This window comes from Buteo buteo, chromosome 1, assembly GCF_964188355.1.
Source record: "Buteo buteo chromosome 1, bButBut1.hap1.1, whole genome shotgun sequence".
In the NCBI taxonomy this organism is placed as follows: domain Eukaryota; kingdom Metazoa; phylum Chordata; class Aves; order Accipitriformes; family Accipitridae; genus Buteo; species Buteo buteo.
Genome location: NC_134171.1, coordinates 15,935,805 through 15,960,484, shown reverse-complemented (window position 1 = coordinate 15,960,484; position 24,680 = coordinate 15,935,805). Strand labels below are relative to the sequence as shown.

Genomic DNA, 24,680 nt, shown 5'->3' with positions numbered 1-24,680 from the left:
AGTATTTTTAACACTTAAAAATTTTTACAACTCTAAAATGATCAATATCACATTTGCTGCATTCTTTTGTTCAGTGTGGGGAATCACTGACCTTAAGATTAAAATTTTGGTTGTTTACATAGGTGTAAATTTAGAGCACATTTACTGACTTCAGATGAGCTGCTCCAAATTTACTCTGATGTTTTAATGACTAGCCCCTAGATTATAATATTCTTTTGGATTACTTTTTTTTATATATAGACATGTGGTCTTTCTTTTGTGGCAAGTATTGTCCAATATGTTTACTTAATTTTGTGTGATAATAGCAATATATCATACTAGTATAATACTAGTATGTGGTGGTAGAATTCATTAAAGTTTTGAAATATGTATACAGAAAGAGGAATGACATTACTTTTTTCTGACTCTAGCTAGAGAACTCATTCCGAAGCATTCCTACATAATAGCATTTGAAAATTGCCATTAGGATCATTGCTCTTTTGTTTCAGGTGCTAAACAGACACAAATTCAGTAGAATCTACAGACTAAATGGTTGAATGGAACACACAGAATAGTAAAATGTCTTAAAAAGGGCTTGCTTTTGAAAAATACTGGGATATAATAATGTATATTGAGGGCAACTTTAACTTTAAAATGCTGGATTTTGCAATTTTAAGCACCTTTTGTGGTAGCTAATTTAAAATGGAAGGCTGGAAAAAAATAAGATTTGTACAGATAGTGCACTTTGATACTGTGGATAGAAAGAGAGACCCTCAGTTGAAAACTTACTTTATACATTTACAGAAGTTTGAAAAGTAATTTGCTGTAGGCATGCAGAAGGAAGAAAGTAGTGTATAGAAGTTGTTGGTCGGGCTGCTAAGTTAACTGTTTCAAAAATATTTTTATGTTCTGCAGCCTATATAAGAAAATGGTGGCATTTTGGAGTCTACTTCTCAGTCTCACTTCAAAACCATCATGGAAAAGCTTGAGGTATTTTCTTTAGAGATGCCACTGCTATGTGTCATGGGAAGTGTAGTGCTGATGCTTCTCTTCCCATTCTCCTACAAGCTATGCTCCTGACACTATGGTAATAAAGACTGGTTTTGTTTTTGTTTTATTTTTCCCTTTATGTCTTCCATGATGTATCACATCCTCTTAGGTATGATAGGACTCTGTGGGAGTAATGCATCATGGATACTGTCCAACTGGCAAATCCAAACTTGGGAGAAAATAACAGTGTAAGATAAATAAAACTCCCTCTCATTAGGCACCATACTGATCTTTCTGAATCAAACTGTTCTGTTCTCTTGGTTGGAATTTTTTTAGGGAGTTTTATATGGAAAAAAGGAACCTTTTTGAGGAGAAAAAGCAGTTTTCGGTGTAATAAAAAACTCTAGTAGTTCTGACTGATGATTCTGGATTAGTCCAGCTGTAGAGAGTTTCCATAGTTTTTGATTTTGATCCATAGTTTTTGATTTTGATCCATTGTTCAACTCTAAGAATACTGTTGTCGTAGTTTATTTTAATAACATTATCCTGTACTTGCACATAATAGAGGAAGAAAAGCCTAGTCTGGTTATGCTGCAACTCTGTGAGCTTAAAAATGGTTTTGTATGAATGAGTATTGACAGTTCTTTCACAGGAATATTCAGTAAACAATGCTGTAAAGAAATTTTCTAGAAAGCACTGTATAAAGCAATTGTAAAATATGGAATACAAGTTCAGGCTGGGTTTTCCTAGAAGTTACTTATTGCATTCTTTATTCAATTCTTGTCATGCTACAGTAACTGTAACTTTCTACAACACTATTGATGTCTAGGAGGAACAATTACTGAAAATGTCTGGACTTAATAATGTTTGAACTTACATGTTTGGGGTTGGGGTTTGTTTTTTTAATGTGAAGGGGTTTTATTTCTTAAGTTGTGTGAAGCTACACAATAGAAGTAAAGGAAACAATGCAATGAAAGAATAAAGAACAGTCATTGTAGTGATCTTTATTGACAGTTAATACATCGCCTAATTAATAATTAACAATTTTCTTGGGCTGGCTTTTTAAAGTACATAAGATGACCTCCTCTTACACTGTAAGTTTTGCAGTTTTATTTTGGAATGGTGTATCCAAAAGGTTTTTAGAGAATAGTTACTGGTGTAGTTGCATGTTTAAGTGGTTGATCACTAGGGCAGTAATGCTGGTTTCTGAGCACAGCCAGTACTTTTTCCAGCTGCTTTATAGTGATATCTTGAAGCTTAAAATGTAATCTATATGGGTAAGCCACAAAAGCCACTACATATTAAAGCAGACTCTGACAGTAAATCAAAATTGAACAGCTGGCAACACTACTAAAGTCATAAACTTATTTATTAAAAAAACTAAACAGAAGAATTATATTAAAAAGAGAGGAATATGTTCTACAGACCAGTGGATATAGCTTAAAACCTGGAAAGTGCTGCAGATTAAGGGCCCAATTTATGAACATCTGTTCTGGCAGTTTCTGTGAGATTCTCATGTTCTTTACAATAAAAGTGTGAAACATGTTTTTTCCCCCATACTAATCATGCTTTTCTACAGTTCATAAAACTTGCGTTGAGCCTTATGCAACTGGGCCCGTCTGCTTTACACACTTGCTAGAGTAATTACTATTCATGAAAGAGTAAGTACTATAGCAACGTCACAGTCCCACGGTATACACTTATCCTGACTTGTTCCAAGTGGTCTCATTGGCTTCAAAAGCAGTGAAAGAACACTGAAGTTTCCTTCATACATGTAAACTTAGAGTGTGGCAATGAACTAATAATGGAAGCAGGTCACTAGAGAGCAAAATGGACAGAAAAATGTCTTGTATGTGTTTTTTCTAAAATTAAAGCATACTTAAAAATCTGCTGCTTTTCTCTTTAACAGTCACCAAAATAACTGTTAGCTCCCGCCATCTCTTAATTTTGAAATAAATGATCCTAGAATGATTATTTTAATTGTGATGTTTACACTGAATAATACCCTACATTTTTGTCATGTTGACAGGTATGTAAGGATAAGCTTTAGGATATTTTTGACCTGCTTTGAGAGGGAACTGAAAAATCATAAATTTAAAACTGAGTGTCTAGTTCCACTGTCAGCAGTACTGTTTTGCCTTTGATGTCAGTGTGACCAAGATTTGTTTCAGAGATTTTAGCCACAAGCCCTGTTTTATAATCAGGCTTGATCTGCATGGCACTGGTCATAATAGTTTGCTCTCTAACTCTTTCTTCATGTCTAGTAAATGAGATTGAGACTGAGCTAGAATAGGTCATTGTGAAAGGCCATCAGTTTTTCTCTCAAGCAGCACAAACTCTACTGACATCCCAAGACCCGCTGCCATTAGGAGACAAAGTCAGTCTCAACAATGTCAGAGATTAGGAAACAAAGGTGCAAAGGGAGTGCTGAGCAAACATGCAATAAAACCACTTTCCTTGTCCTGAGCAGATTATGTTGCTTTATTGATGAAAATGGTTGCGCTTCCTTTCCGTTCAAATATGATTAGTTTCACTGTGTTATGCCTGTATTTATTAGGCTGCAATAGTTGTTTAACCTGAGGAGAACACTTACTGCTAGAATCTGCACAACAGGAAGATCTCTGTGCTCCTTTTGGGAGCTAGCTGCTTGTACATTTAGAGTCATACTGACTGACAGCAGGGAAAAGAAAGAGGATTTCTGGTATCCTTTGGACAAAGAAGTATCTTATTTTCTTGCCATCAATTTTTGAGCATTTTATAGTGTAGGTGCATCTCTGTGGTCTTATTTGTAGTGTGTATCCATTTCTGAGGTTGCTTGGCCAATTTTTTTTTCCAGCTAACTTGTGGAATATTAAGGAACTGTATTTGTGCCAAACATATATTAGTCATTGATAGTTCCTTTTGTCTTTTTATTAGGCAGTACTTTTACAATTGATTTATGTATATTTGTAGTGCTGAGGGCAGTACTATTAGGCAACTAAACAAAAAGTGCCTTATAACCACTTCGTAGTTACGGAAGTTGAATTTTCTTTCTGCTCTGTCTAATGAGAAACATATTTTATTAACTGGTGCACTATGAATCATTTTATCTGTCAGTGCTGTACAGTATATTAATCTCAGTTCTTAAAGCATGGTTTATTTGTAGAAGGTTCAGAAATATTAATGCTGTTTTTGCTTTATCAGTGTGTTTACCTGTGGTGAACTTTTATTTGTTATGTTTGATATGTTAAAGTGCACAAATGTAATTTATATGTACCTGCATAAAATGTTTTACTTGTGACCTGGGTTTCATTTGTCAAACCGTGGCTTGGATTCAGCAAGGAACTAACCCAACAGAAATCAAGGCTTCATATCATCAAAGACAATATCAAGTTATATCCCGGAGGAACCCTAGGCAGGGGGCCAGGTTGCAGTGTTTTTTATTGGACCTGACTAGAATATTCTGGATTCCTGGTTTTGATTAGCCCAGATTTTCATATTGTTATGAGTGCTTTATTTCTCATCCTTGAGTCTCTTGTATGTGGGTGGACAAGGGAGGCAAACAAATGACTGCGTCACTAAAATTTTCCACCTGCCTCCCTCTGTTAGGCTCTGCTGTCCAGGCTGGATTACATGTCTCTATTCTTGCACTTTTTTTATCCTCTCCATTCTCTTTACACCTAGTCCCTTGTGCTTGGTGCAAAGGGAATGCTCTTAATGTTGGTTTTCTTTTTCATTCATAGATCTTCTGGGAGTGCTGCTTCATCAGCCTGATATGGACACCAGGTGTTTGTTCTTTTTTTAAAAATAGTTATGTTTTGAGAAGTGTGGGTTACTTTGCATACTTTTTTAGTATATTAGACATCTTATAAAAATTCTAGCAGCTTCTCTGGCTGAATAAACTTGATGGATGAACTACTAAGGTCTTTTGGTTTAAATAGTAGCTGTACTAGTGCACTGCAAAAGATTTCTTTTGGAGCTGTTACAGTCTACAGGGTATATAATCCACGTGGATTAATGTGGCATTTCCTTCATAATCCTATGACTTTTCTGCCTTAAAAATACTTTTATGTTTTTCCTAAGAGTTCCAGTAGAAAAGACCCTTTAAATATGTGGTGATATCTAGAATTATTATATTGTCATTGTGTGCTTTTGTACTTAAGGTGTACAAGTAGAAATAAAATGTGTACTTTTATTCTCCTTTCTTTCTATGGGTTTTTTGTTTGTTTGAATTTAGTGTCTAGTGCTATGTATTAAGTAATTAGGCCAAGAGGGCAGAATTTTTGTAATTATGCTGGTACTTAAAAATGTAGACTTCTTCCTGGTGGGATTTTCAAATGTGGTTAAACCATTGCCCAGTCGTTGCTTTGGTACTTTAAAAAATCCCCCTGGGAATGCCTGCTTGCATCTTTCAGTATCTCAGTACTGTTGCAGATCTGATTCTAAATGTTTAATTATTCCAAGCAGACAGCTAAATGCAGGGGAAATTAAATTCTTTTGAGAACCAAACCAGTAAATATATGGCAGTATTAGTGAGCTAGTTCTGAGTTGTGTGCCTGACTTTTCTGAGTTCCTAAATGTATTTCGGAATATTATTGGAACCTGTGAAGCCACTTCATTCTGGAATTAATTTTAGGATTGCTCTGAGGGAAGAGCATAGCAGATAGCCAAATTCTATTATATTTGCAAAATACAATTTAATTTAATTTTGGAAAACATTTTTGAAGAAACAGAGTTAACTTCCCATTAGCTAATAAAATCACTTACGTGTGGTGTGCACTTAGTTTTGTGAAAGTTATTTTGTGTGTTTACTCTACCTCACTTCTTGTTCTGGAATTCTTTTCCCTAGCATCAGCACAGCTGCATCATCTATTTCCACGGTCCTTTTAACCTCCACTTTTAATTAAAAAAAAATTAAATCAGATGCTGTTTAAAGCTTCCCGTTTAGTTTTGGGAAAATAAAAGTTCACATCTAGCTTAGGCGTGTGTGAACAGCTGTTAAAAGCCACAAGCAAAACGATACTTATAAAAGTGGTGGGGGGAATTTTAAGAGCAAGCTGCCAGTTTGACTGTAGTTTTCAATAGCTCTTCGCTTTCAGCCAAATGGTTTTAACAATAATTTTCTTTGAAAAAAACCTGTGTTTTATAGAAGCAGCAGCCCAAGCATTAGGCCCGTGGTAATAGGAGGCAACTTGCCATTTCTCTTTAACTTTTTATGAAATTTTTCTTTGAATCTGGGGAAATTGCTCATTAGAGAGGTTGGAGGGGCTGATGTCCACCCGTGCCCACCCACCATGCAGGTACATCTGTCCCCATCTGATTGTAATGAGGGATCTTGTTCATTGAAATTCCCGAGTACCAAGACTAAGCGTTGAAGGATAATGCTTCCCTCGCGCCGTATTTTGCAGGCATTATAGCCTGGCTCATGACTTAAGCATTTTGAGGTAATCATGGGATTTCTTTTTTGGGTCTGATTTAACAAATCTGACTAATCAGTTGGACAGCAGCATGCAGGGAATTTATCAGATGTTGAATATTCAACAGCAAGAGGAAAGATTTAGACTGTTCCTTGTTCAATCCACCTTCTGTACTATAAGGAGCTTTAAGACAGAAAAAAAAAAAAGGTCCTTCAAGAACATTTTGTCTTTACTGATGGGAGGCGGGGCTAGAGTATAACATGCTGTGTCACCTAATAACCACGTATATGTATCTTTGGAATTTGTTTGTGCAGTTTTCTTTGGGCCTGTCCTAGGGTCCATTCCGTAAGCGAGTCGTCATCGCTGCAGCGCCTTCCCAGATGTATGGTGGCATGACCTGTCCCACCAGGTTACCCTGTGGTAGAGGGACAATAAGTTCGCTTAGCTCAAGGTTACCGTGTCAGTGTGCACTCATACTCATTCAGAGCATGCATCTGGATGAGGAATCGTCGTCTTACAGTTTGGAAGCCTAGCAGATATATGGCTGTAGCACAGGTGTGGGCTACACGTGGCATATAGATGTAACTTCGTATGCGTGAGCGCGACAGAACAAGCTTTGCATGATAACTTGTGCTGATCCACTGAGGTGAGATGTCCCCTCAGCAACTTTCTAATTAAGTCTTTTGACTTTTTCATGGGGCAGCAGAATGATAATAGTCATAAATGCTTTTGAAGTTTCTTCAAAGCTGCAATGTTTTATAAAAATTGAGGTTTTTGAGGTGTCTGTTATCTTTTAATCTTAGCAGATTACAGCCTGTCTTAACTGGTGCCATCACTAAAATGGTCTGTCTTGGTATTTGTTGCTTTGTTACACTTCTAACTGCTCTACTGGCTTTTGCACACTGGTGTTACACCTTCGGTATCACTTTTGCCCCCAACAGTGTAGCCTGCAGTGTGCAGCCTAATGTTTTGGGTTTGAAGGTTCCGTATGGCTTTCATTTGACATCTGTCTTTGGAATGCCCATATTTTCTTTGCATGGGGGCAGGTGGTGAAGACGAGTTGTGTAGCAATGTAAATTCTTTTATTTTGTCATTGTTTTCTGTTTATATGTGCAAGTATGTTATAACTTCATATTATTAGCAAGCAAGAACCAAAAAGCTTGTTAATCACTTCCAATATCTTGGATGTCTCACTTTTGTGTTGTTTAGTTAGAATTTCCCCAAAATTTCTCACTATCATTTCTGAAAGGAAAAGCAGAAACAAGCAAGACAAACAAAATGCCAAGCGAGTAATTTCCTTCTGTCACAGTGAGTATCCCTAGTGCCAAACTGTAAAGCTCTCATGGGACTCTGTGTATGCTGGGATTAGAATTTTGGGTATAAATCACAGAATTATCCTCAAGAATTGGGAAAAGTTTAGGTGGTCCCAGTCTACACAGTGTATGTAGGAGGGCAATATTGACCAGAGGAATGAAAAAGCTTTTATATGAGGAGGGACGAAATAGATTTAGTTCCTCAGCAATAGGAAAAAGACAAACAGGTGTATAAAACCACGAGAAGAGATTAGAGAAGAATTATATAGCGTTTTTCAATACAAACCCTAGGAAATCTCATACCTTTTTATTAAACAGCAAGCTTGAAATAAACAGATGAAATTACTTTTTCACATTGTGAATAATTAAATTGTGGAAGTCCTATTCATTGACTGTTGTAGAAGCCAAAAGTGCACATGGGTTCAGAAAGGAACTGCAGAGATTTGTGAAGGGCTGGTCCACCAGTGGCTATGAAACATTTCGGCTGTACTCCTAGCAAGCTGGAGATGCAGTGTCAGGCTGAGGAACTCAAACTGCATGAAAGTGAGTTGTGTATCAAGGAACGATCATTGCAGTTGTAATGTTTCTTATTTTCCTGCCTCAATACCTGCTGTTGACTGCTTCTTGAGGCGGGTTACTGGCATGGGTTACACCAGACCTTCAAATATCAGATTTTAAATAAACAAATTCCTGACCTTGAGCTGTTACAACTCCTGCTCCCCCACTCCACCCTCCAACCCCCCCCAGAACAGTGAACACCCCCCCCCCCCCCCCCCCCCCCCGCCGCTGCCCTTGCCATTTTGCCCTCAGTGCCTTAGGTGGTGTAGCTGTATTTATGTGTATTACTTTGTAGCTGGTTGGTTGAACAGTGCAGGTGAGAGAATGTGACCTGGGTTCTGGTGGTTGCTCCACAGTCTCATTTATTTTTCAATGCAACAGTCTTTGGATAAAGTAATTAAGTCTGTGGGATAGAGAGAGGCACTGAGTATCTGAGTAATCCTTAGTGATTAATTTTAGGCCTTCAAGGTCTTTACAGTATCTGCTCTTAACAAATTCAGTTGTTAGTCACGCAGACTCTTCTGAAAACCCCTCTTCTTGCCTAGACTATGTTAAAGGAGTTTGTTTTGCTGACAAGTTCTAAAAATCTAACAGGTTGTTTAAAGTACTTTTATAAATATGTTTTAAATGGAAGTGTGATGGTGACACAGTTTTTCAAAGAGTGCTCAATGATGGCCTAAATGAATATTTAACCATTAACTAAAGCCTCTTTACTATCCTAATTCTGAAAACTTCACCCATGGAATGCCTGTGGAAACTCCATGCTGTCTTAATGTATATTAGAAGAGGAAGAGTGTACTAAGTCACAAAGAAACTAGGTCATCCTGAGGGCCATGCTAAAATTTTAGTAGATAATATCTTGGGGTTATTTACGAGGGACTTGTTAACTTCTTGACTCATATTCTGCCTTTCCTTTTCAAACCTAGCAAAGGAAGTGCCGCTTGTCCTTGAGGACTCCTAACTATAAAAAGTAGAGTGGGTTTGTTTAACTGTTTGAGGTTATGACTGACCAAATGATCTGGGAAAGTACGCTTTCAGCATCTAAATACTGTTCTAAGTCAGATGCAGCTGATTTCTCTAGCTTCAGTAAAAACTGAATGAAGCAGAAACTCTTAAAATAGTCTTAGGTTTTAGGAAGTTTTAGGAAAAAAATGTCAAAAAGTTTACCAAAAGAAATCCCAGCCGAGACTTAACTTGCTTGCTTAATATTTTCAACTTAAAATGAATCCTGGCAAAAATTTTTAAGAGTGCATACATTTGTCCAAATTCAGGTGTTGTCAGTGTTGGATTCCCCACAACACTCAGCCCAGTCTGAGGACGTGGTTTCACAATTGACTTAACTCAGATTTGCTCTTGTCAACTGTTGTCATGGTAGCACTGCACAGATTGTTGGGTCAGTTCACTGATCCAGCCTAAACTGAACAGAACAACGGGAGGAATTCTTGTTTGAATGAACTCATCGATTCCTTTCATTCTGCAGTGGTACTATCACATGAGAAGGTTTGGAAGTGCTTGGCCAGAAGCACAGGGAGAGCCAGGGCCATTCATTTGATTTGCAATTATGGTAGCTTAAGCTGCTAAAGAAACTACCGCTTTTCTAACTAATTTCAGGCCAGCCCTTTCCACTGAACCATCTACTTTCTTGATGAAAGTTTTTTTGGTGCGAGTTTGGTTTTTGTTTTGGGTTTTTTTCCTCCTTTTTTTTTTTTCTTTGTGTGTGTGAGAAAGAGACAAGAAGAGGGAATGGATTGCTCTACACAACCGGATGGCCAGGTTAGCTCTGAGAAGACTATGGACCCTGCTTTCTTAGATCTGTAACAATCAAATTACTTACAAAGTACTTTTCTTATTCCTTTGGGTCCTTTATGCATTATATAGCTTTTTAAGTCTTGGACAAAGCTGTTAACAATTTTTGATCAGTCCCTTGTAGCTAGCATGATGAGTTGGTTCCTCTTGCTCATCTGAGACTGGTTAATACTGTAAAGTTGCAATATTAGTATATTCTGTCTTAATGTGTCTACTATTCGGTGTTTTTAATTTGTTGGGAAAAATAGTAGATATAAATGTTGTAGAAGAGCTTTTGTAGCTTTTCCTCAGTATCTGAATCGATTATAGCATTCTATTAAGTTAATGAAGTTTTGGACCAAAGTGTTCACATCATCATAGAAATTTATGTCAGGAAGAAACAAGCTAGATGCTGATTCTACTTGGAGAGAAGAACACTTCTTTAATACAATGATGAACCAATGACTGATGTATTGATTAAAATTAAGGGTTTTTTTTTTTGCCTGGGTGACTCATTAGTGATAATGAAATATGTGAGTTGGCAAATGTGAAAGAGGTTTGTACAGTCCCACTTCAACTGTCTGGTTTGAAATCATCATGTTGTTGAAATATAAATAGTTTGAATTCAGTTCTTTGTAGTCTTTGAAATGCTGTGGCTCAATTTAAGAAGCAGCTGATGAATTTACTATCAGTGATCTGAATATGTTTGATTTTCATTTCTCCTTTTATAGTTAATCGAAGTATGTTGTATTTCTTTACTAAGCAGTCTTTTTTCTTATAAAAAGTAATTTAATATAAAGTTGAGTTGTACTATTAATTTTTTAACTGCCAGTTGAAAACAGTTTGGCTTGGTAATAATTAGTTACAAAAGCTTCCAAATGGAAGAAAAACTGGGCTGCTGTCAAATAGGATTTGATACACATGGAACAGTTAAGCAGTAATAAATTGCCTAGTAACTGAGTAATTTCACTCAGATATGTGCCAATCTTGCCTCTACATTGAAAAAAGTTTGGAAGAAGAACTGATGTTTGAAATTGCTTAATGCTGGAGGTTTATTGTAATAACAATAATACTGACTTGGCCTGATCTTTGAACATTTAAGGCTTGTTTTTATATCCCAGTGAATGATTTCATATTCATTTATAATTTTTCTTGTGGGAGAGCTCCCAGAGGGGTATGTAGGAGAAGCACTAAGTGTCTCCAACTCTTTATTACATCTGCTGGAAGCAACGATGGAATCAGGCATGGAAGGACCCTGGAGCTGACCTGGGTTGGCTCTGTTAGCAGCAAGTAATTCAGAGTATTGGATAAAAGCATCACACTTGAGAGGATAGCCAGTTTTTTAACATGGCTCTTTGGCATGAAGTCAACAGAAGTATACCTGTGGAAACGGTCGGTATAGATGGATGCAGCAGCAGCCATCTAGAATGCTGGAGTGGGTCCTGTGAGGAATTGTTATTTATTAGGTAAATGCTTTTTATAGGAAGAAGTTTTGTATTAATAGTTCATTTCCATGGCTTCATGAAATATATTTCTCTGAGATATGTTCCTATACATTATTTTGAGAACATTGTTTTAGGAACTGTTATGTATAGATAAAGCTTTTTGCTTGATGTTATAGTATGTGCAGATTTACTATTTTTGGAAAAAATTACTTGTACAACTGTACCTAGCTTGCAAGGCACTGTGGAATGTTTGAATTATAGGCAGAACTGCAAATGTGTCTAACATTTTGTGGGGGTTTGGTGGTGGAAAGGTAGATGGGGTTTGTTTTGTTTTCTGCTTATAATTACAGACTGCCTCTAATCTCTAAATAAGGAGTTATCTGCCTTTATAAGATGAAAATTTCAGTTTCTCATACACAATAGTGAGACTGACTTGGTTAACTTGCCTGCCCTTTTGGATGCTGATGAGGAATCAGCCCTTCTGAGGTCACGGAGGCTGCAGTTCCACGATCGGTTGGTTTTGTGGTGAAGCCAGTTGACAGTTTGAAGTTAGCACTGCTGCCCCACACGGAATCGGATCTGTGACTTGATCTGGGTTAAACAGAACATTGCAAAAAGAAATGGATATTTTTAACATGGATCAGCTCATTGAGCTTCATAAGCTCGTATGAGTTGCATGGCTTCTGAAGTAGGTGAGGAGAGACGAGTGCGCTGTGGCACGAGGGTGGGAATGAACAACCAGGAGAGGGACAGGTTGGTGAGATTTTCTGAGCTTCGGTTCTGGCATCAGTAGGTCTTGAAACCATGGCTGGAAACTCTTGCTGTTGACTGCAAAAGGAGACTGATGTGTGTGTCTGAAGGTAGGATTTAAGAAATGTTGTATGAGCTTTCATTAAGATCTCAAGACTTTGAGTTTATGAAATTATAGTGAGCTTTATATTTTATGGCTGGCAATCCACTAAATCTTTGTGAATTTTAGAATGATAAATCATTTAGTAGTGTTCTTAGTATTTAACTGAAGGTGACTGTACCTTGTCCTGGGATTGATAAATTCAGTGATGATGTAGTAGATACATCAGGACCAGAGAAAATATTTGAGAGAGATGAAGAAAAGCTGGTCCATCCATGGCTTGCAGATATATTGGACTAGCACCATCTTCTGAATGTTTAGTACATTACAGCTTTATGTATTTGCTAAGGTATTAAAGAACATTTAAAAAAAATATTCACTGAACTTTGAATTTCAGGAATTACAGTACTGTTGTATCTTTTTTACACTCTATTGATTTAATGAAATTGTTAAACCAAAACACAGGATATCTATAGCTGAATTATTGAGAAATTAAGATTTTTATTTTTTACCACTTTTTTAACCTCTGTCCTAAAAAGTAGATTTAATATTACAAGGAGGGAAATTATTTTGTGGGAAAACCTATTGAAGTCCAGAAATTTGTCACTAGTAGCTCAGCTAAATTAATTTAAGCAGTTTTTTAAAAGTTTCAGTAGTCCTGATAAAAATCATTTCATGTTGAGTTAAAGAAACGTGTGTTATTGTTTTTCTGTCAGCAAGTCTTGTTTCAGACTGCTTGGGCAGTTATTAAAGTTTGCTATAGGGAAGTTTGGAAACTACTATCAAAAATGGTAATGTGTAATCTAAAGAGAAATGTTTTTTTTGAAGTTAGGCTTATAGAATTTGTTGAGAGGAGTTCATATAAACATTTTAAAATATGCATTGCAGTCATCTAGTGTTAAAAATATTCTTACTAGATTATGAAACAAGTAATTCTGTGTTTCTTATATGTTGCTCTGTAAAGGGTGGTGTTATACTGTTGAGAGAAAATGTAGATTCTAAATGGTATAACTTTTTTCTTGTTAGTGTCACTAAAACATTAGCAATTAGAAAATTGCATATAACTTGAAACTTCTTTTTTTCCAACGTGTATGTTTAATTACTGTGTTTGTGAAGGATGCTGGATCCAAAAAGTGAAAGATTATATTTATTACTTGTAGAAACTTCTAAGAACGTGAGAAGAGATGCTGCAGCTAGAGTTTCAGAGATACAAGATAATTATTACATATTTTTCTGCTCTATTGTATTTGAGTTATGGTGCGTAATTAACAGAATTGCCATTTCTCCGAGATGGGCACCCTAATGCTATTACTGTATTGTTTATAATTTCATTAGACATTTCGTGTGTTAGAGTATGCCTGTGGGGACTGGAATTCTGGCTGCTTTTGGGCATCCTGGATTATGGTTTGTATGAGTACAGGTTAGTTTGTGTTGTTTTGCTTTCTCAGTGCTGTTCAGTAAACACGTTCAACTGTGTTTGTGTGCTATGCTGGTCACTGTGATTGCCCAGTGATTTTTGTAATTGAATTAATAGAGCAAGCAAGATCCACCTGGGAGGTGTTCTGTCCCAGCCATTTTCTCATTTTTCCTTGTCTCCAGGAAGTAGCTATTTAGAAAGATGTTTGAATCCAAATTAACAGCTTTTAACTTAATGAGGAAGTAAAATTAATTACTATCAAATTTTTCATGGGCACAAAGATTTCCTGAACACAACTGTTAAAGGAGATGAAAGATGATTTAGTGCACAAAGCAATAAATTGATGGTTCAGTGAAACTCCCTGTGATCTTAGGCAAGGCTTTAAATTTATCTTTTCATACATGTTTCGTTTTCCATTTGTAAAAATAAGAATGGTATTTGCCTAATTTACTGGGAAGAGAATTAGTCAGCAAATGATCTGTTAGTAATTGCAAAGTGCTTATAAACTGACGATAAGGGCCATGTAAGAATCTGACTGACTGGATAAAAAGCAACAATGAACAAACTGTCTTCTTTCCAGGAGGGACTTGTAATCTTAGGATACATTTCTCTGGAAAGTAAAAACTAATAACCAAAGGTGTGAAATTAGAGAACATTAAAGTCCTGTGAGATGATGCTTTTCAGAGAGAGTGGCTTAATTTGCTGAAGCTGGGCTGTTCATTCTCCATACCAGTATGCACAAAAGTGTTTCGCATTCTTTCATTCACATCCCCACTTGATTTGTTAACACGCCGAAGGGCATGTTTATTTAGGTCAGTGAACAGAGATACATGGTAAAATCATTTCAAGTTAACTTGGTCATCTCTTTGCTATGCCACTGTCTGCCATCTAGATATATCTTCAGTGTACTTAGTCACTTGAGTTGCAGGGTGGGGAGATGGCATTCAACACGTGCCTTTCATCCTTTCATCCTCCTCTCTTGCTTTCTGTGTCCTTATGATACCCTTTTACAAAGGTAAGAAAAGGCAGAGTTGTTCCGATTATGTCTTAATCCTAAGATAATACTACAAGATGACTCAATTGTTTGTTTGTTTAATAATATAATCTTTTTTGAATATTTGTTCCCAAAAATGTCTGCATTAGGGTAGGGATAAGGAGTATAGATACCTAACAGAAAGGATCAGATTCTAACTATAAGTGTAATCTTAGTCTGTTCAGTCAAATGATAAATGGTTGCAAGAATTTCTGCCAAGAATTTATTAAAAGATGAAAATGGGAAATGTCTAGCTGAGAAAAAATATTCTTATTTTCTCTTTAACTGTCTCTTCAAGCTGTGTAAGCCAGTCATCTGTAATCTTAGTTTCGAAAATAAACTCGGGTGTATTCTTTTTTTCCTCATAAGAAATTTTACGCTGGTATGAAAAGATGCCTGCTGTTTGTATTTGCAAAGGTTAACGTATCTTCTTAAAAATGACCTGTCATCTACCAAACATTATACACGCTTGTTATTAGGTGAGAATCCTGTCACACTGTGTCCTCTATAGTTATCTGCACTTGGTGTGCTGAGATGGAGATGTTTGCTTCTGGCTGCTCTTCTTGTTTTTTGTTGAAACCTATTTTAAACCTTGGAAATGTTAACCTCATTAACCTTCTGTCTTCTAAAGATGCACAAGAACCACTATGTTTTATAGCTTTAGAAAAAATGCTGTAGTCCTTTATTGTTTAACAGTATTTGAAGGTCTCATTTAGTATGGGATTTTTTTACTGTAGAAAGCTTAATATAAAGACTACAGCTACTTCCATAAATACAAGTCAAAGAGAACTTGACATGCTAAACACATTAGTTCTTATTATTTCCTGTGTTAGAACAAACTATTAGCGTCATCAACCTGATTTTATTGTGTGAAGTACCCTTATTCTAAGAGCTCATCACAGATTTTGTGCCTTTGTATGTCATTCTTTGAGAGGAAAGAGAATTCCATATAGGCTTTGTACAAATAAGTGGAGGCCCATAAGAGAGGTATGCATAAAACCAGGCAAACCTCACTTCACAGGCAAGATGCCTTTCTGTTTTTAACTGGAGACCTAAGCATGGGTCACCTTTCCTTTCCCATATTAGGCATACATTTTCTTGTCTTGTAGGAATTTGTCTTTTGGTTTAAAAGGAGCTCAGATGACAGATTTGGCATTTAGAAAGTTATATTTTTCTGTAATAACTGAGAAGCATATTTGCTGATAGTTCTTATTTTTTTAGCGGAAGTGTTACAATGTTTTGTATAACTTACAAGAGTTTTTAAGCTCTCTCTTTTTTTTTTTTTTTTTTTTTGCTTTCTGAAACCAGTAATTTCCTGTTGTAGCTGGAAGTGTTAAGTATAGTTTTTTAAGTATTAAAGTGCAGCACCAGCTATTATTATTCTGCCTTAGCAAGTCTTCTAATACAACATTTGATTTGTTACTATGCCCTCATAGGGAAGCATCAGCAGTAGAGTGTACATGACAGTGAGAAAGAAAACACATGCTTGCAATCAAATTAATGTATTTCATCTGTCTTCAACTAATAACAATCTGTCATGCTATCTATCTGAGAAGGGGCATAAACAGTTTATTTTGTGTTTGGAATAACTTCCTGGAGGTAGTTAATGTGACATGTAGTTTGTCTGACATGAGTATAACCAGATCAACACTCTAGATGTTTTCTTGATAACCTAAAAAAAATACTGAGAAAATCTGTACTGGAATTGTATTTATGTTTCATTTTGAGCTTCCTTAAATCAGAGTAGTGACATAGTTTTCAGGACTTCCATGAAAGAGTTTTCTTTTCTTGGCAGTTATACAATTTTAGTGTGAGAAAAAGATTGAAAGTATTAATAAAAATTTAACTACAAAAAGCTGCAGTTTGCACTCCAGCTTTTAGGTTTGAATATTCGAGAAGTGTGTGCTGTAGTAATTTAAAAGTACCAAATCAAAACTGATTTTTAAAAATCTAGGTAATACACAAAGCCTGATAGTACTGCAGACTCGGTATGATTTGTTGACGAATTGATTTATTATTATTTCTGCATAATTCTGGTTACTCATTATATCAGATAATTATTATTATTAATAACATCAGATATTTGTTATATCACATGATTTTTTTATTAACACAGAAAGAACCTTTGTGTCTAATTAGAAAATGAAAGTGCACTTGCTTGAGGTTCTAAGTAACCCATTCTAATATTCTTCAAAAACTAAGGCATAGTGAAATAGCTCCATCTTTTAGTGGGAAAGCAGTAGGTTACTGGTAAGCTGAGCAATAAAAAGCTAGGGAGGCGTTTTTTTGTTGCTTTTTTTTCCTATTTTCTTTGGAGTGATGGCAGAATTAGAATTAAAACTGGGTAATATTGCTTATGGCAGAAGAGGCCTGAGAGGGGTTCCTTCTGGCCAGAGCAGTGGGACCTGCTAAGCTATGCTCTGCTGAGGTAGGTGCTACGGGGCAGAAATCTGAAAAACTGGGCAGTAAATCCAGAATGCTGCTCCCAATCTTCATCATGGTTTCTGTTTTATTCTTTAGAATAGAGATTATTTGGCACGTCTTAGGTAAATCCCTGTTATTCCCTTTTTCATGCACTTTTGCTTATGCATGGGAGAAGCAGAACATGCACACTCTGAAATTAAACTGACTGCACTTGTTGAGCAGTGCGTACTGCATGAGGATAATACTGTATAACAGTATTGTCTTCAGTCTGTTCGGTTTTCAGGTGCTCAAGTTAGGTTTGTTCTAAGAAATCAGTCTGAAATTATAGCAAAAAATAGGATGAAAAAGAGATTGTCATATACAGCCCCCTTTTTAATGACCCTGGAGTATTTTCAGAAGAGAAAATATGTACATAATTTTAAGCACATGTAAATCAAATTAATAAATTATTAAAGCATTTTACTTGTCATGTCTGTGTGGGCTAATCATGATAGCTCATTATTTAAACATTATGTAATTGTATACCTTGTGTGAACAGCTGCAAATACTTTGCAGAAAGATTTATATTTCATTTTTCACAGCATACTATAAAAGAATATATTTGTGTGAGGTACCATAGATTAATACACGTTTACTCATAACTTTAAAACTACCCTTAATTATATTAAAATATTAAATAGTTATAATATGCATGATATCTACAAAACTAGATAGTTGTAAATTAATTTGGGTGTTAATACCAGTTTTAATGGAAAATGCTGTAATTATCAATAAAAAAAAAGTGCAGCTTAAACAGGAGGACTGCCCCTTTGTAACGGACACCGTCGCAGTTATTACAATTGCAAGCTATGAAAGTGAAAGTCAGATTTGGGTGGAGAGGCGTCCCTTTACTGAAATTCTCTGAACTGTCTCTTTCATGTTTCTTTTCACACATATGGTTTAGAAAGTGGTTAGGTTAGTTATCACTGGTATAATCATCTAAAATGACTGTATAGTCCTTAGAGTTTGCAAGGGTAATCTCACGATCCAGGAGAAATGCCAACAAACTATTAAACAGTCAGACTTGCTTAGCATGCATTATGCATGCCACTCAGCTGTTTATGCCATTCTGAACAAGTACTGTCACTATTTTTTCAGCTGCTTGGAAGTACCTGTACAAGTTAGATATTTGTGTTTCTTCCAGAATTACCTGAAAGGAAGATTCATACAAAATGGAGTAAAAAACCTTAAAAAAAAGACTTACCCCCCCCCCATAGTTTTACATGGAGTTCTTCTCCAGTGAATTTATGAAAGAAGAGACTGGCAGTCCTGTGGGAAAGGGAGATAAATAGCATGAGAAGCAGCCTTTACATTCTGCATAAATGATGTTCTGTTGTCTTTTTAGAGTATGTGCAGTTATTTGCTTGTGTGACAATATTGAAATCAAAATATGCTATTATTACATGTTTGGCATTTTTAAATATTATAAACCCAGAACATTCATCATTCTTCTAACTGATGATATATATTTTAAAATACTTACTGGCTTCGTGTTTGTACCAGTTTTATTACTCTGGTAAATTGTTACACATATTTTATTGTTGCCTTAATTTTAAGCCAATACAGCTGTGGGATTTGATATCACACTTTATTCCTTGAATCAAACTCTGGTGAGCTAATTATATTTGTTCTAGTTCATTTCAGTGAAGCAGGTGAGCTAAAGTAGTATTTGAGCTGGGTGACTATTGGTTTTCCACATATATATGGTGTAATGGAATGCAAATGATCGTTTGTCCCTGCATAGTGGTGCTACGTGGCTTGTTGCAGGCCTTTTTTTAATCTTATGGAATGGCACATATATCTAAATAATCTAAGAGAAACAAATTTGGCATTAATTTATTTACCATTAGTGGTTTCAGAGTCTCAAGTTAAAAGTAGCAGAACTATTTGCTGTTGAAAGGCTGTGTGCAGGTAGATTGTGAACAGCCATTTGTGTTTTATCTAGCACTTTCTAGTGTTCTCCTGTTTCCTTGCTACTACCCAATAAACTAAAATTTCGGTGACTTACACTTAATTTCTCAAGTAAAGTTATATAGAGATTTGACTTTGAATAACTATTTATACTGTTTCAAGGGTTTACTCAGAATTTTTCTATCATTTGATGTCTAGCCTTGCAGATAGTCATTTAAAATATGGTTTCCTTTTCCTTTTTGAGTTAGCACTGTCTCTCAGCTTTTCACTGCAAATGAGTGATGTACAGAAGCAATTCAAAGGATAATGAAAATGTTTGTATAAATCACCTGAAGATGTGACCTAATCAAATCTCTCTGGTCCTAACTTAAAACGCCAATTTTATCCTTGTCTTTTTCAAAATGTCACTTGCTCTCCATAGAGGTGACCATGATGGTGTTCACATCTTTTTCCTTACCTAAATTCTGCAGCGTTCTTCTTACCTGTTTTTCTTCTCACATCTTCAGGAATGCCTTAAAGGGAGTATCCTTGGGATTTCTGTGGGAGCTCCATATTTCTCTCTTAGATTCTGTTTTTTCACCTCACTAGATCTCTGTTTAGTCTCACGTACAAATCAAAATTGAACTCTCTAGAGTTCATGAGAAGCAAGTATTTTAGTAAGCCTTACCTTCTTTTGCTACAGCAGACACTGATCTATGCTGGCTTCATCTCTGAGGGGAGATTTTCACTTGGATCTGTCTGGCTTGGTGGAAGTCATGTCTGAAGTTCCTAATCTATTTTTGTTGTGGCAGTATCTTTATGGGTTACCTGTGCATACAAATGTGTACAGATCTGCTAGTTATGGAGCAGCAATTTGTCTTGCTAACTTTAATTGAAATGACTCTTCACACTAGACAAGCTTAAAGGTGAAGGTTTAGTTTTATTCCAGAGAAACAAAAGTTGGGCTCTTGACTAGTTAGTTAGAAACAGAGTTGCAGGAGAGGAAAAGTAAGGCAATGGAGATAATTTTTGGCAACTATGGGTTTTTTTGTAGTTGTTGCACAAGCTTTCCAGTGTGTATTTCAGGCATAAAAATAAGCAAACTGCAGCAGTCCATATTGTGGATGCCTTTTCTTAGAAAGGGACTTCCAAATGACTTTGGGGGCTGATGAGCCCCTTTTTCTGTCCTTATCAGGGCAATCAGGGAAACAATACTATGACCTCTCTCTCTGTGTCTCTCTCTCTCCCCCCATTGCTCGTGATGTCCCTCTGCTTTACCTGATTTCATTTTTTGTGTGGCTTATTTAAGTACTCCATTTAATGCAAATACACTAAGTGGTTCCTGTATAGTCAATGGAGTACACTGCTACTTCCTTGACATTTTAACTATTGCTTTGCTAATTTCAACTGCCATTCCTGCCTGTTGGTCCCATTTTTAAGACCTTTAGAATTTTAGCAATGATAGATCAAAGAAATACTCACGCTCCATTCTGTAAAATTTACACATCTTGGGGTTGCTTTAGCTTTTCACAATTGGAAAACATAATTTATTAATGTAGATAGCAGAGTTTGTATCTGAGTACTTAACCCAAAGTACTGATTTGTAACATTTGTGTGCTTTAGAGGTTCACTGTTTGCAAACAGTTAAACCTCTTTTCACTTTTCAGACTAAAATCATTGTGTCTCCTTTAGATATCCCATTGTGAATTTCTAGCCATCAGTTTATATTCTACTTGATAAAAATGGAGCTATTAATTTTCCACGCCATTGTCTTCTTTCTCATTCACTTCAGATGAGGAGGGTGACTGTACCATCTGGCACGTAAACTTCACTTTGGGCCTTTCTATAAATGTTTTTGTTTGATGTGTGTCCAAATCTTGCAGATTCTTTCTTTGAGACCTTTGTTAGATATGGCCTATCATAACCATTACCACAGTTAAAATGTTCTTATTTTGCATCTTAATTTCAGTAATTCCTTTTTCTTGGCCAATGCAATGTTATCTAGTCATTTAGAATACTCTGCAAGATCATTTTCCTGGTTTGTAAAATCAAACTGTATTTATGTGTCTGATTCTCTTTCTTTTCTATTCAAAACTTACTTGTCTTTGCCTTTAAACTTTTCATGGCTTAAGTGCATTCTAGGATCATCCTTCATCCCAAGATATCTATTCCTGCTGTTAATTGGCTCATCATATGAGCCCACATTGGCCAGCTGTTAGTTTTCTTTCTATAAAGTCCCTGCATTCCTTATAAACATCATCTTAGAACATCATTTTTCTCCTCCAAATCCCTCCTTAAAGTCTTTTTGCTGTGATGTCTAAATAAAAGCTGAACAAGACTTATCTCCTGGTGTGCTAAGAATTCTGCCTGTCGACCAATGTCAGATGTTCAAAAAAAAGGACTGGAGGGTAACTATTCGCTGTATTTTAGCTGGTCTTCAGTAACTGTCTATGATTGTGCCCTTAGCCTGTGGCGATGCAAAGTAATTTGAGTTAGCATAGTTGTCTTTCATTGACTGCAGACTGCAACTTTGTATACTTAAATATTTATTAACACTTGAAACCCTTTTCTTGTGCTAAAACTGTGCCCTCTTTCATTGAGAGCTAATGTAACATGAATTGCCTCGCATTTACTGTGGGCTGAGAGTGTGCACATGGACACTTACCTGGCAGTTACCTCGTGTAACACTAACTGTACAGTTCCCAGCAGACTGCCCATCATTCAGAACGCACAGGGTGAAATACTTGTGAGTGGGGAGAGGGACGGAGAATTACACAAAATTCAGAAACGTAATTTTGCCTTGATTTTCACTTCCAGTCTGTTAGATCCCAGAATCTTGTGCTTTTAATTTCTCTAGTCTAGTACAGTATATGCTCCACTGACCATATATTATTCTTGATGTTTCTTCAAATAGAAAATAGGAGGCATTTGAGGATATGATTTCCAATATGGCAGCGGCATTGTCTTCCTGAAAATTCATCAACCTTTTAGCATGCTGCTGTGTTCTTCTACTCCCTATTCTTTCCTTCCTGGGAAAGAGAGTTTGAGAGAGATTGTAACTTGTGAGCTTGTCTTTGTGGACTTATATAAGCATCTCATGGTATTTTAGAGGGATACAGTGTAAATGCTATCTATCTGTTTATTTTTATTGTAATTGTGTGTACGTTTCTGGATTTCAGGCATAGTTGAAGAAATACAGTGAGTGAAGATTGGGTTTAAGGTTCCTTTAAGAGCTCATCAAATAAAAATAAAGAAAATAGATATTTATTTTTCCCAAAAGAGTAATCTCACTGTTGTGTTTTCCAAGCTGTTCTTAAAGCTAATGTGTGAAGAGTAAAAATAATAGTTAATAACGATATGGTTTAGGCAGTATGCTGTATTTTATTCTTAAAAACATTTCAGCAGAGGCTGTCTTCTGGTAGTTATTTTTCAGAGAAAAAAGCTAAGTAGCTGTTACGTAGACTGCATGACTTTTTAACAAAATTGTTATCGACTTTGGGTTTTCTCTTAGTAAATGTATTTGTTCTTCCTATTTTTTATGAAACTGTATATTCTACGTTTAGTATTATGAAAAACTGTACTACAAACATTAGTGTTAATAGCTGAGTATTTTAGTCCTTCACAAATTAATGCCTGTGGTAACTGGATGATTTTAGGCCTGTTCTTATAAACAAGGCCTTACTGATGTGCAAGGAACAGTAATATGTGGCAAAAACTCCACATTAACCAAGGTAAGCAGTATAAATGGGGTGTAGGAATCCCCTGTTAGACTAAAAATCTCCAAGAGAAAATCTCCAGAGCCTACAAATTAAAGACCTCCAATATCATTTTAAAATAAAGCCTTTTATGTACTAGGAGAGCATTTTTTCAGCTGATAATCAAATGACACTATTATGCAGGCTTACTAGATTTGCAAATTTACAAGTTTTTACAAGTCAGTTGGGTCCCTTCCTCAGGAAATCAGTTTAAGTTTTTTTTTCCTGTATTGACTCAAAGAGCCTGGTTGTCCTTAAATCCTTCTGAATATATTTGCCTTATAATTTGACGGCATTGAGTCAACACCCTTATAGGAACTGTAATGCAATAAAAAGAGAAACTGTTCAATATAGTTTCCAGTTACCTTAGGATCAGATTTGGAGAAACTGGAATGTACACAATAAAACCTGTGCAAGACTTGAGTTCCATGTTGTTTTGGAAGCAACCAGTGCTTTTCAACATAAAATACCATTTGAAAGCTTTGCACTGCTTCCAGTGGTTGTGAAATGATAAAAATGAAAATGTGTGTGACTCTTCAAATATGCATTTTACTGTTTTTAATTTTCTGAACCATACCTTTGTGGAATTGAAAGCTTCATATACAAGTAACTAAGCATCAGTGTTTTTACTCAGTTCATTTTTTTATTATAGTGAATGTTTTTGCTCTACCATGTTCTGCAATAAAGTTCTTTATAACTCATTTACATTTTTTACTTGGGAAAAAATATGAAGATTCAGATGTGCTTGGCGAACTCTACTTTGTAAAAGTCTTTAGATTACACTGGAATCTCCAATATGCATCATGCTTGCAAACAGAATGTGCAAAATTTAGTTCTGTCTTCAGGTTTTTGTGTGTAGTTAGCAGTAAAATTGTTACAAAGTGTTTGTGTGTACCCAGAGATAAATTTGTCCTTTATTTCAGAAAAGAGTTTGTTGCATTTGACCATACAATTTTAATTGTGGTTTCATTTTAGTTTTACAAATAAAATTAATCTGATGTAATTCGTTATTTTTATTTTGGCAAATGATTATAAAAAGAAAGAAACTTGCATTTGCATATACCTTTAAAGGAAAAGATTACATCTGTTGTGTTTCCAATGAATAAGTTCTAGACAGGTAACTAAATGGGTTCCATTGTAGTAATTTTTCTTTTCTTCAACTTGTTTTTAGTTGACTTGGAGCATATGCGTACAGTGAAAGTTGACAAGCACCAGCGATTTTGTCAGGAAAACAATTTCAGTAGCCATTTCGTGTCGGCCAAGACAGGAGATTCTGTAAGTAAGAAAAATAAAACCATTGTAGAGGTCTTTTTTTTTCTTCTTCTTCTTTTTTTTTTTTTTTTTTTTAAAGCTGCAGCAGTTTTATTATACTTCACATGTCAAACCATTGAGGACTTTGGCTGCTACAGGTCCTTTTTGCCTGCCTAGTTGCATGAAAAATAGATCTTTGTATGAGTGTATATATTCTGTATTAATTACAGTGGCTTCTCATCTGATTTGCAGTTTGAGGTATAGATTTTAATATGGAAATGGTCTAGCTTATACATCAGCATGAGAACTGAGACCAGCTGGATCTCGGTTTGCTGTCAGCCTGTAGTTAAATGATTCCTTCATTCCAGGTGGAGTCCCATCTATAGACCATCGATATAGAAACTTTCAACAGTTGATAATGTCACAAGACCCTGTTGCAATCAAAATTTTTAATATGGGTCCAGAGCCATGAGAGACACTCCCTCTGCAGGTCCATTGGAATTTGAACATTCTGGTATTTGTAATGCTTTGCAGAGCACATTTTTGAACAGTCTT

General features: G+C 35.9%; 1 protein-coding gene across 4 annotated transcripts in view; it reads left to right on the top strand.

The window, feature by feature from the left end:
- RAB28 (RAB28, member RAS oncogene family) overlaps positions 1-24,680 on the top strand; it is a 73,045-nt gene that overhangs the window by 28,890 nt on the left and 19,475 nt on the right. For all 4 annotated transcript variants that reach the window (XR_012649779.1, XM_075023222.1, XM_075023203.1 and 1 more), the window contains exon 5: positions 24,046-24,149. Coding sequence is in view for 3 of the 4 variants with exons in the window: in XM_075023222.1 (XP_074879323.1) it covers positions 24,046-24,149 (104 nt within the window). In the remaining variant the exon portion in view is untranslated. The remainder of the gene's footprint in view (positions 1-24,045; positions 24,150-24,680) is intronic.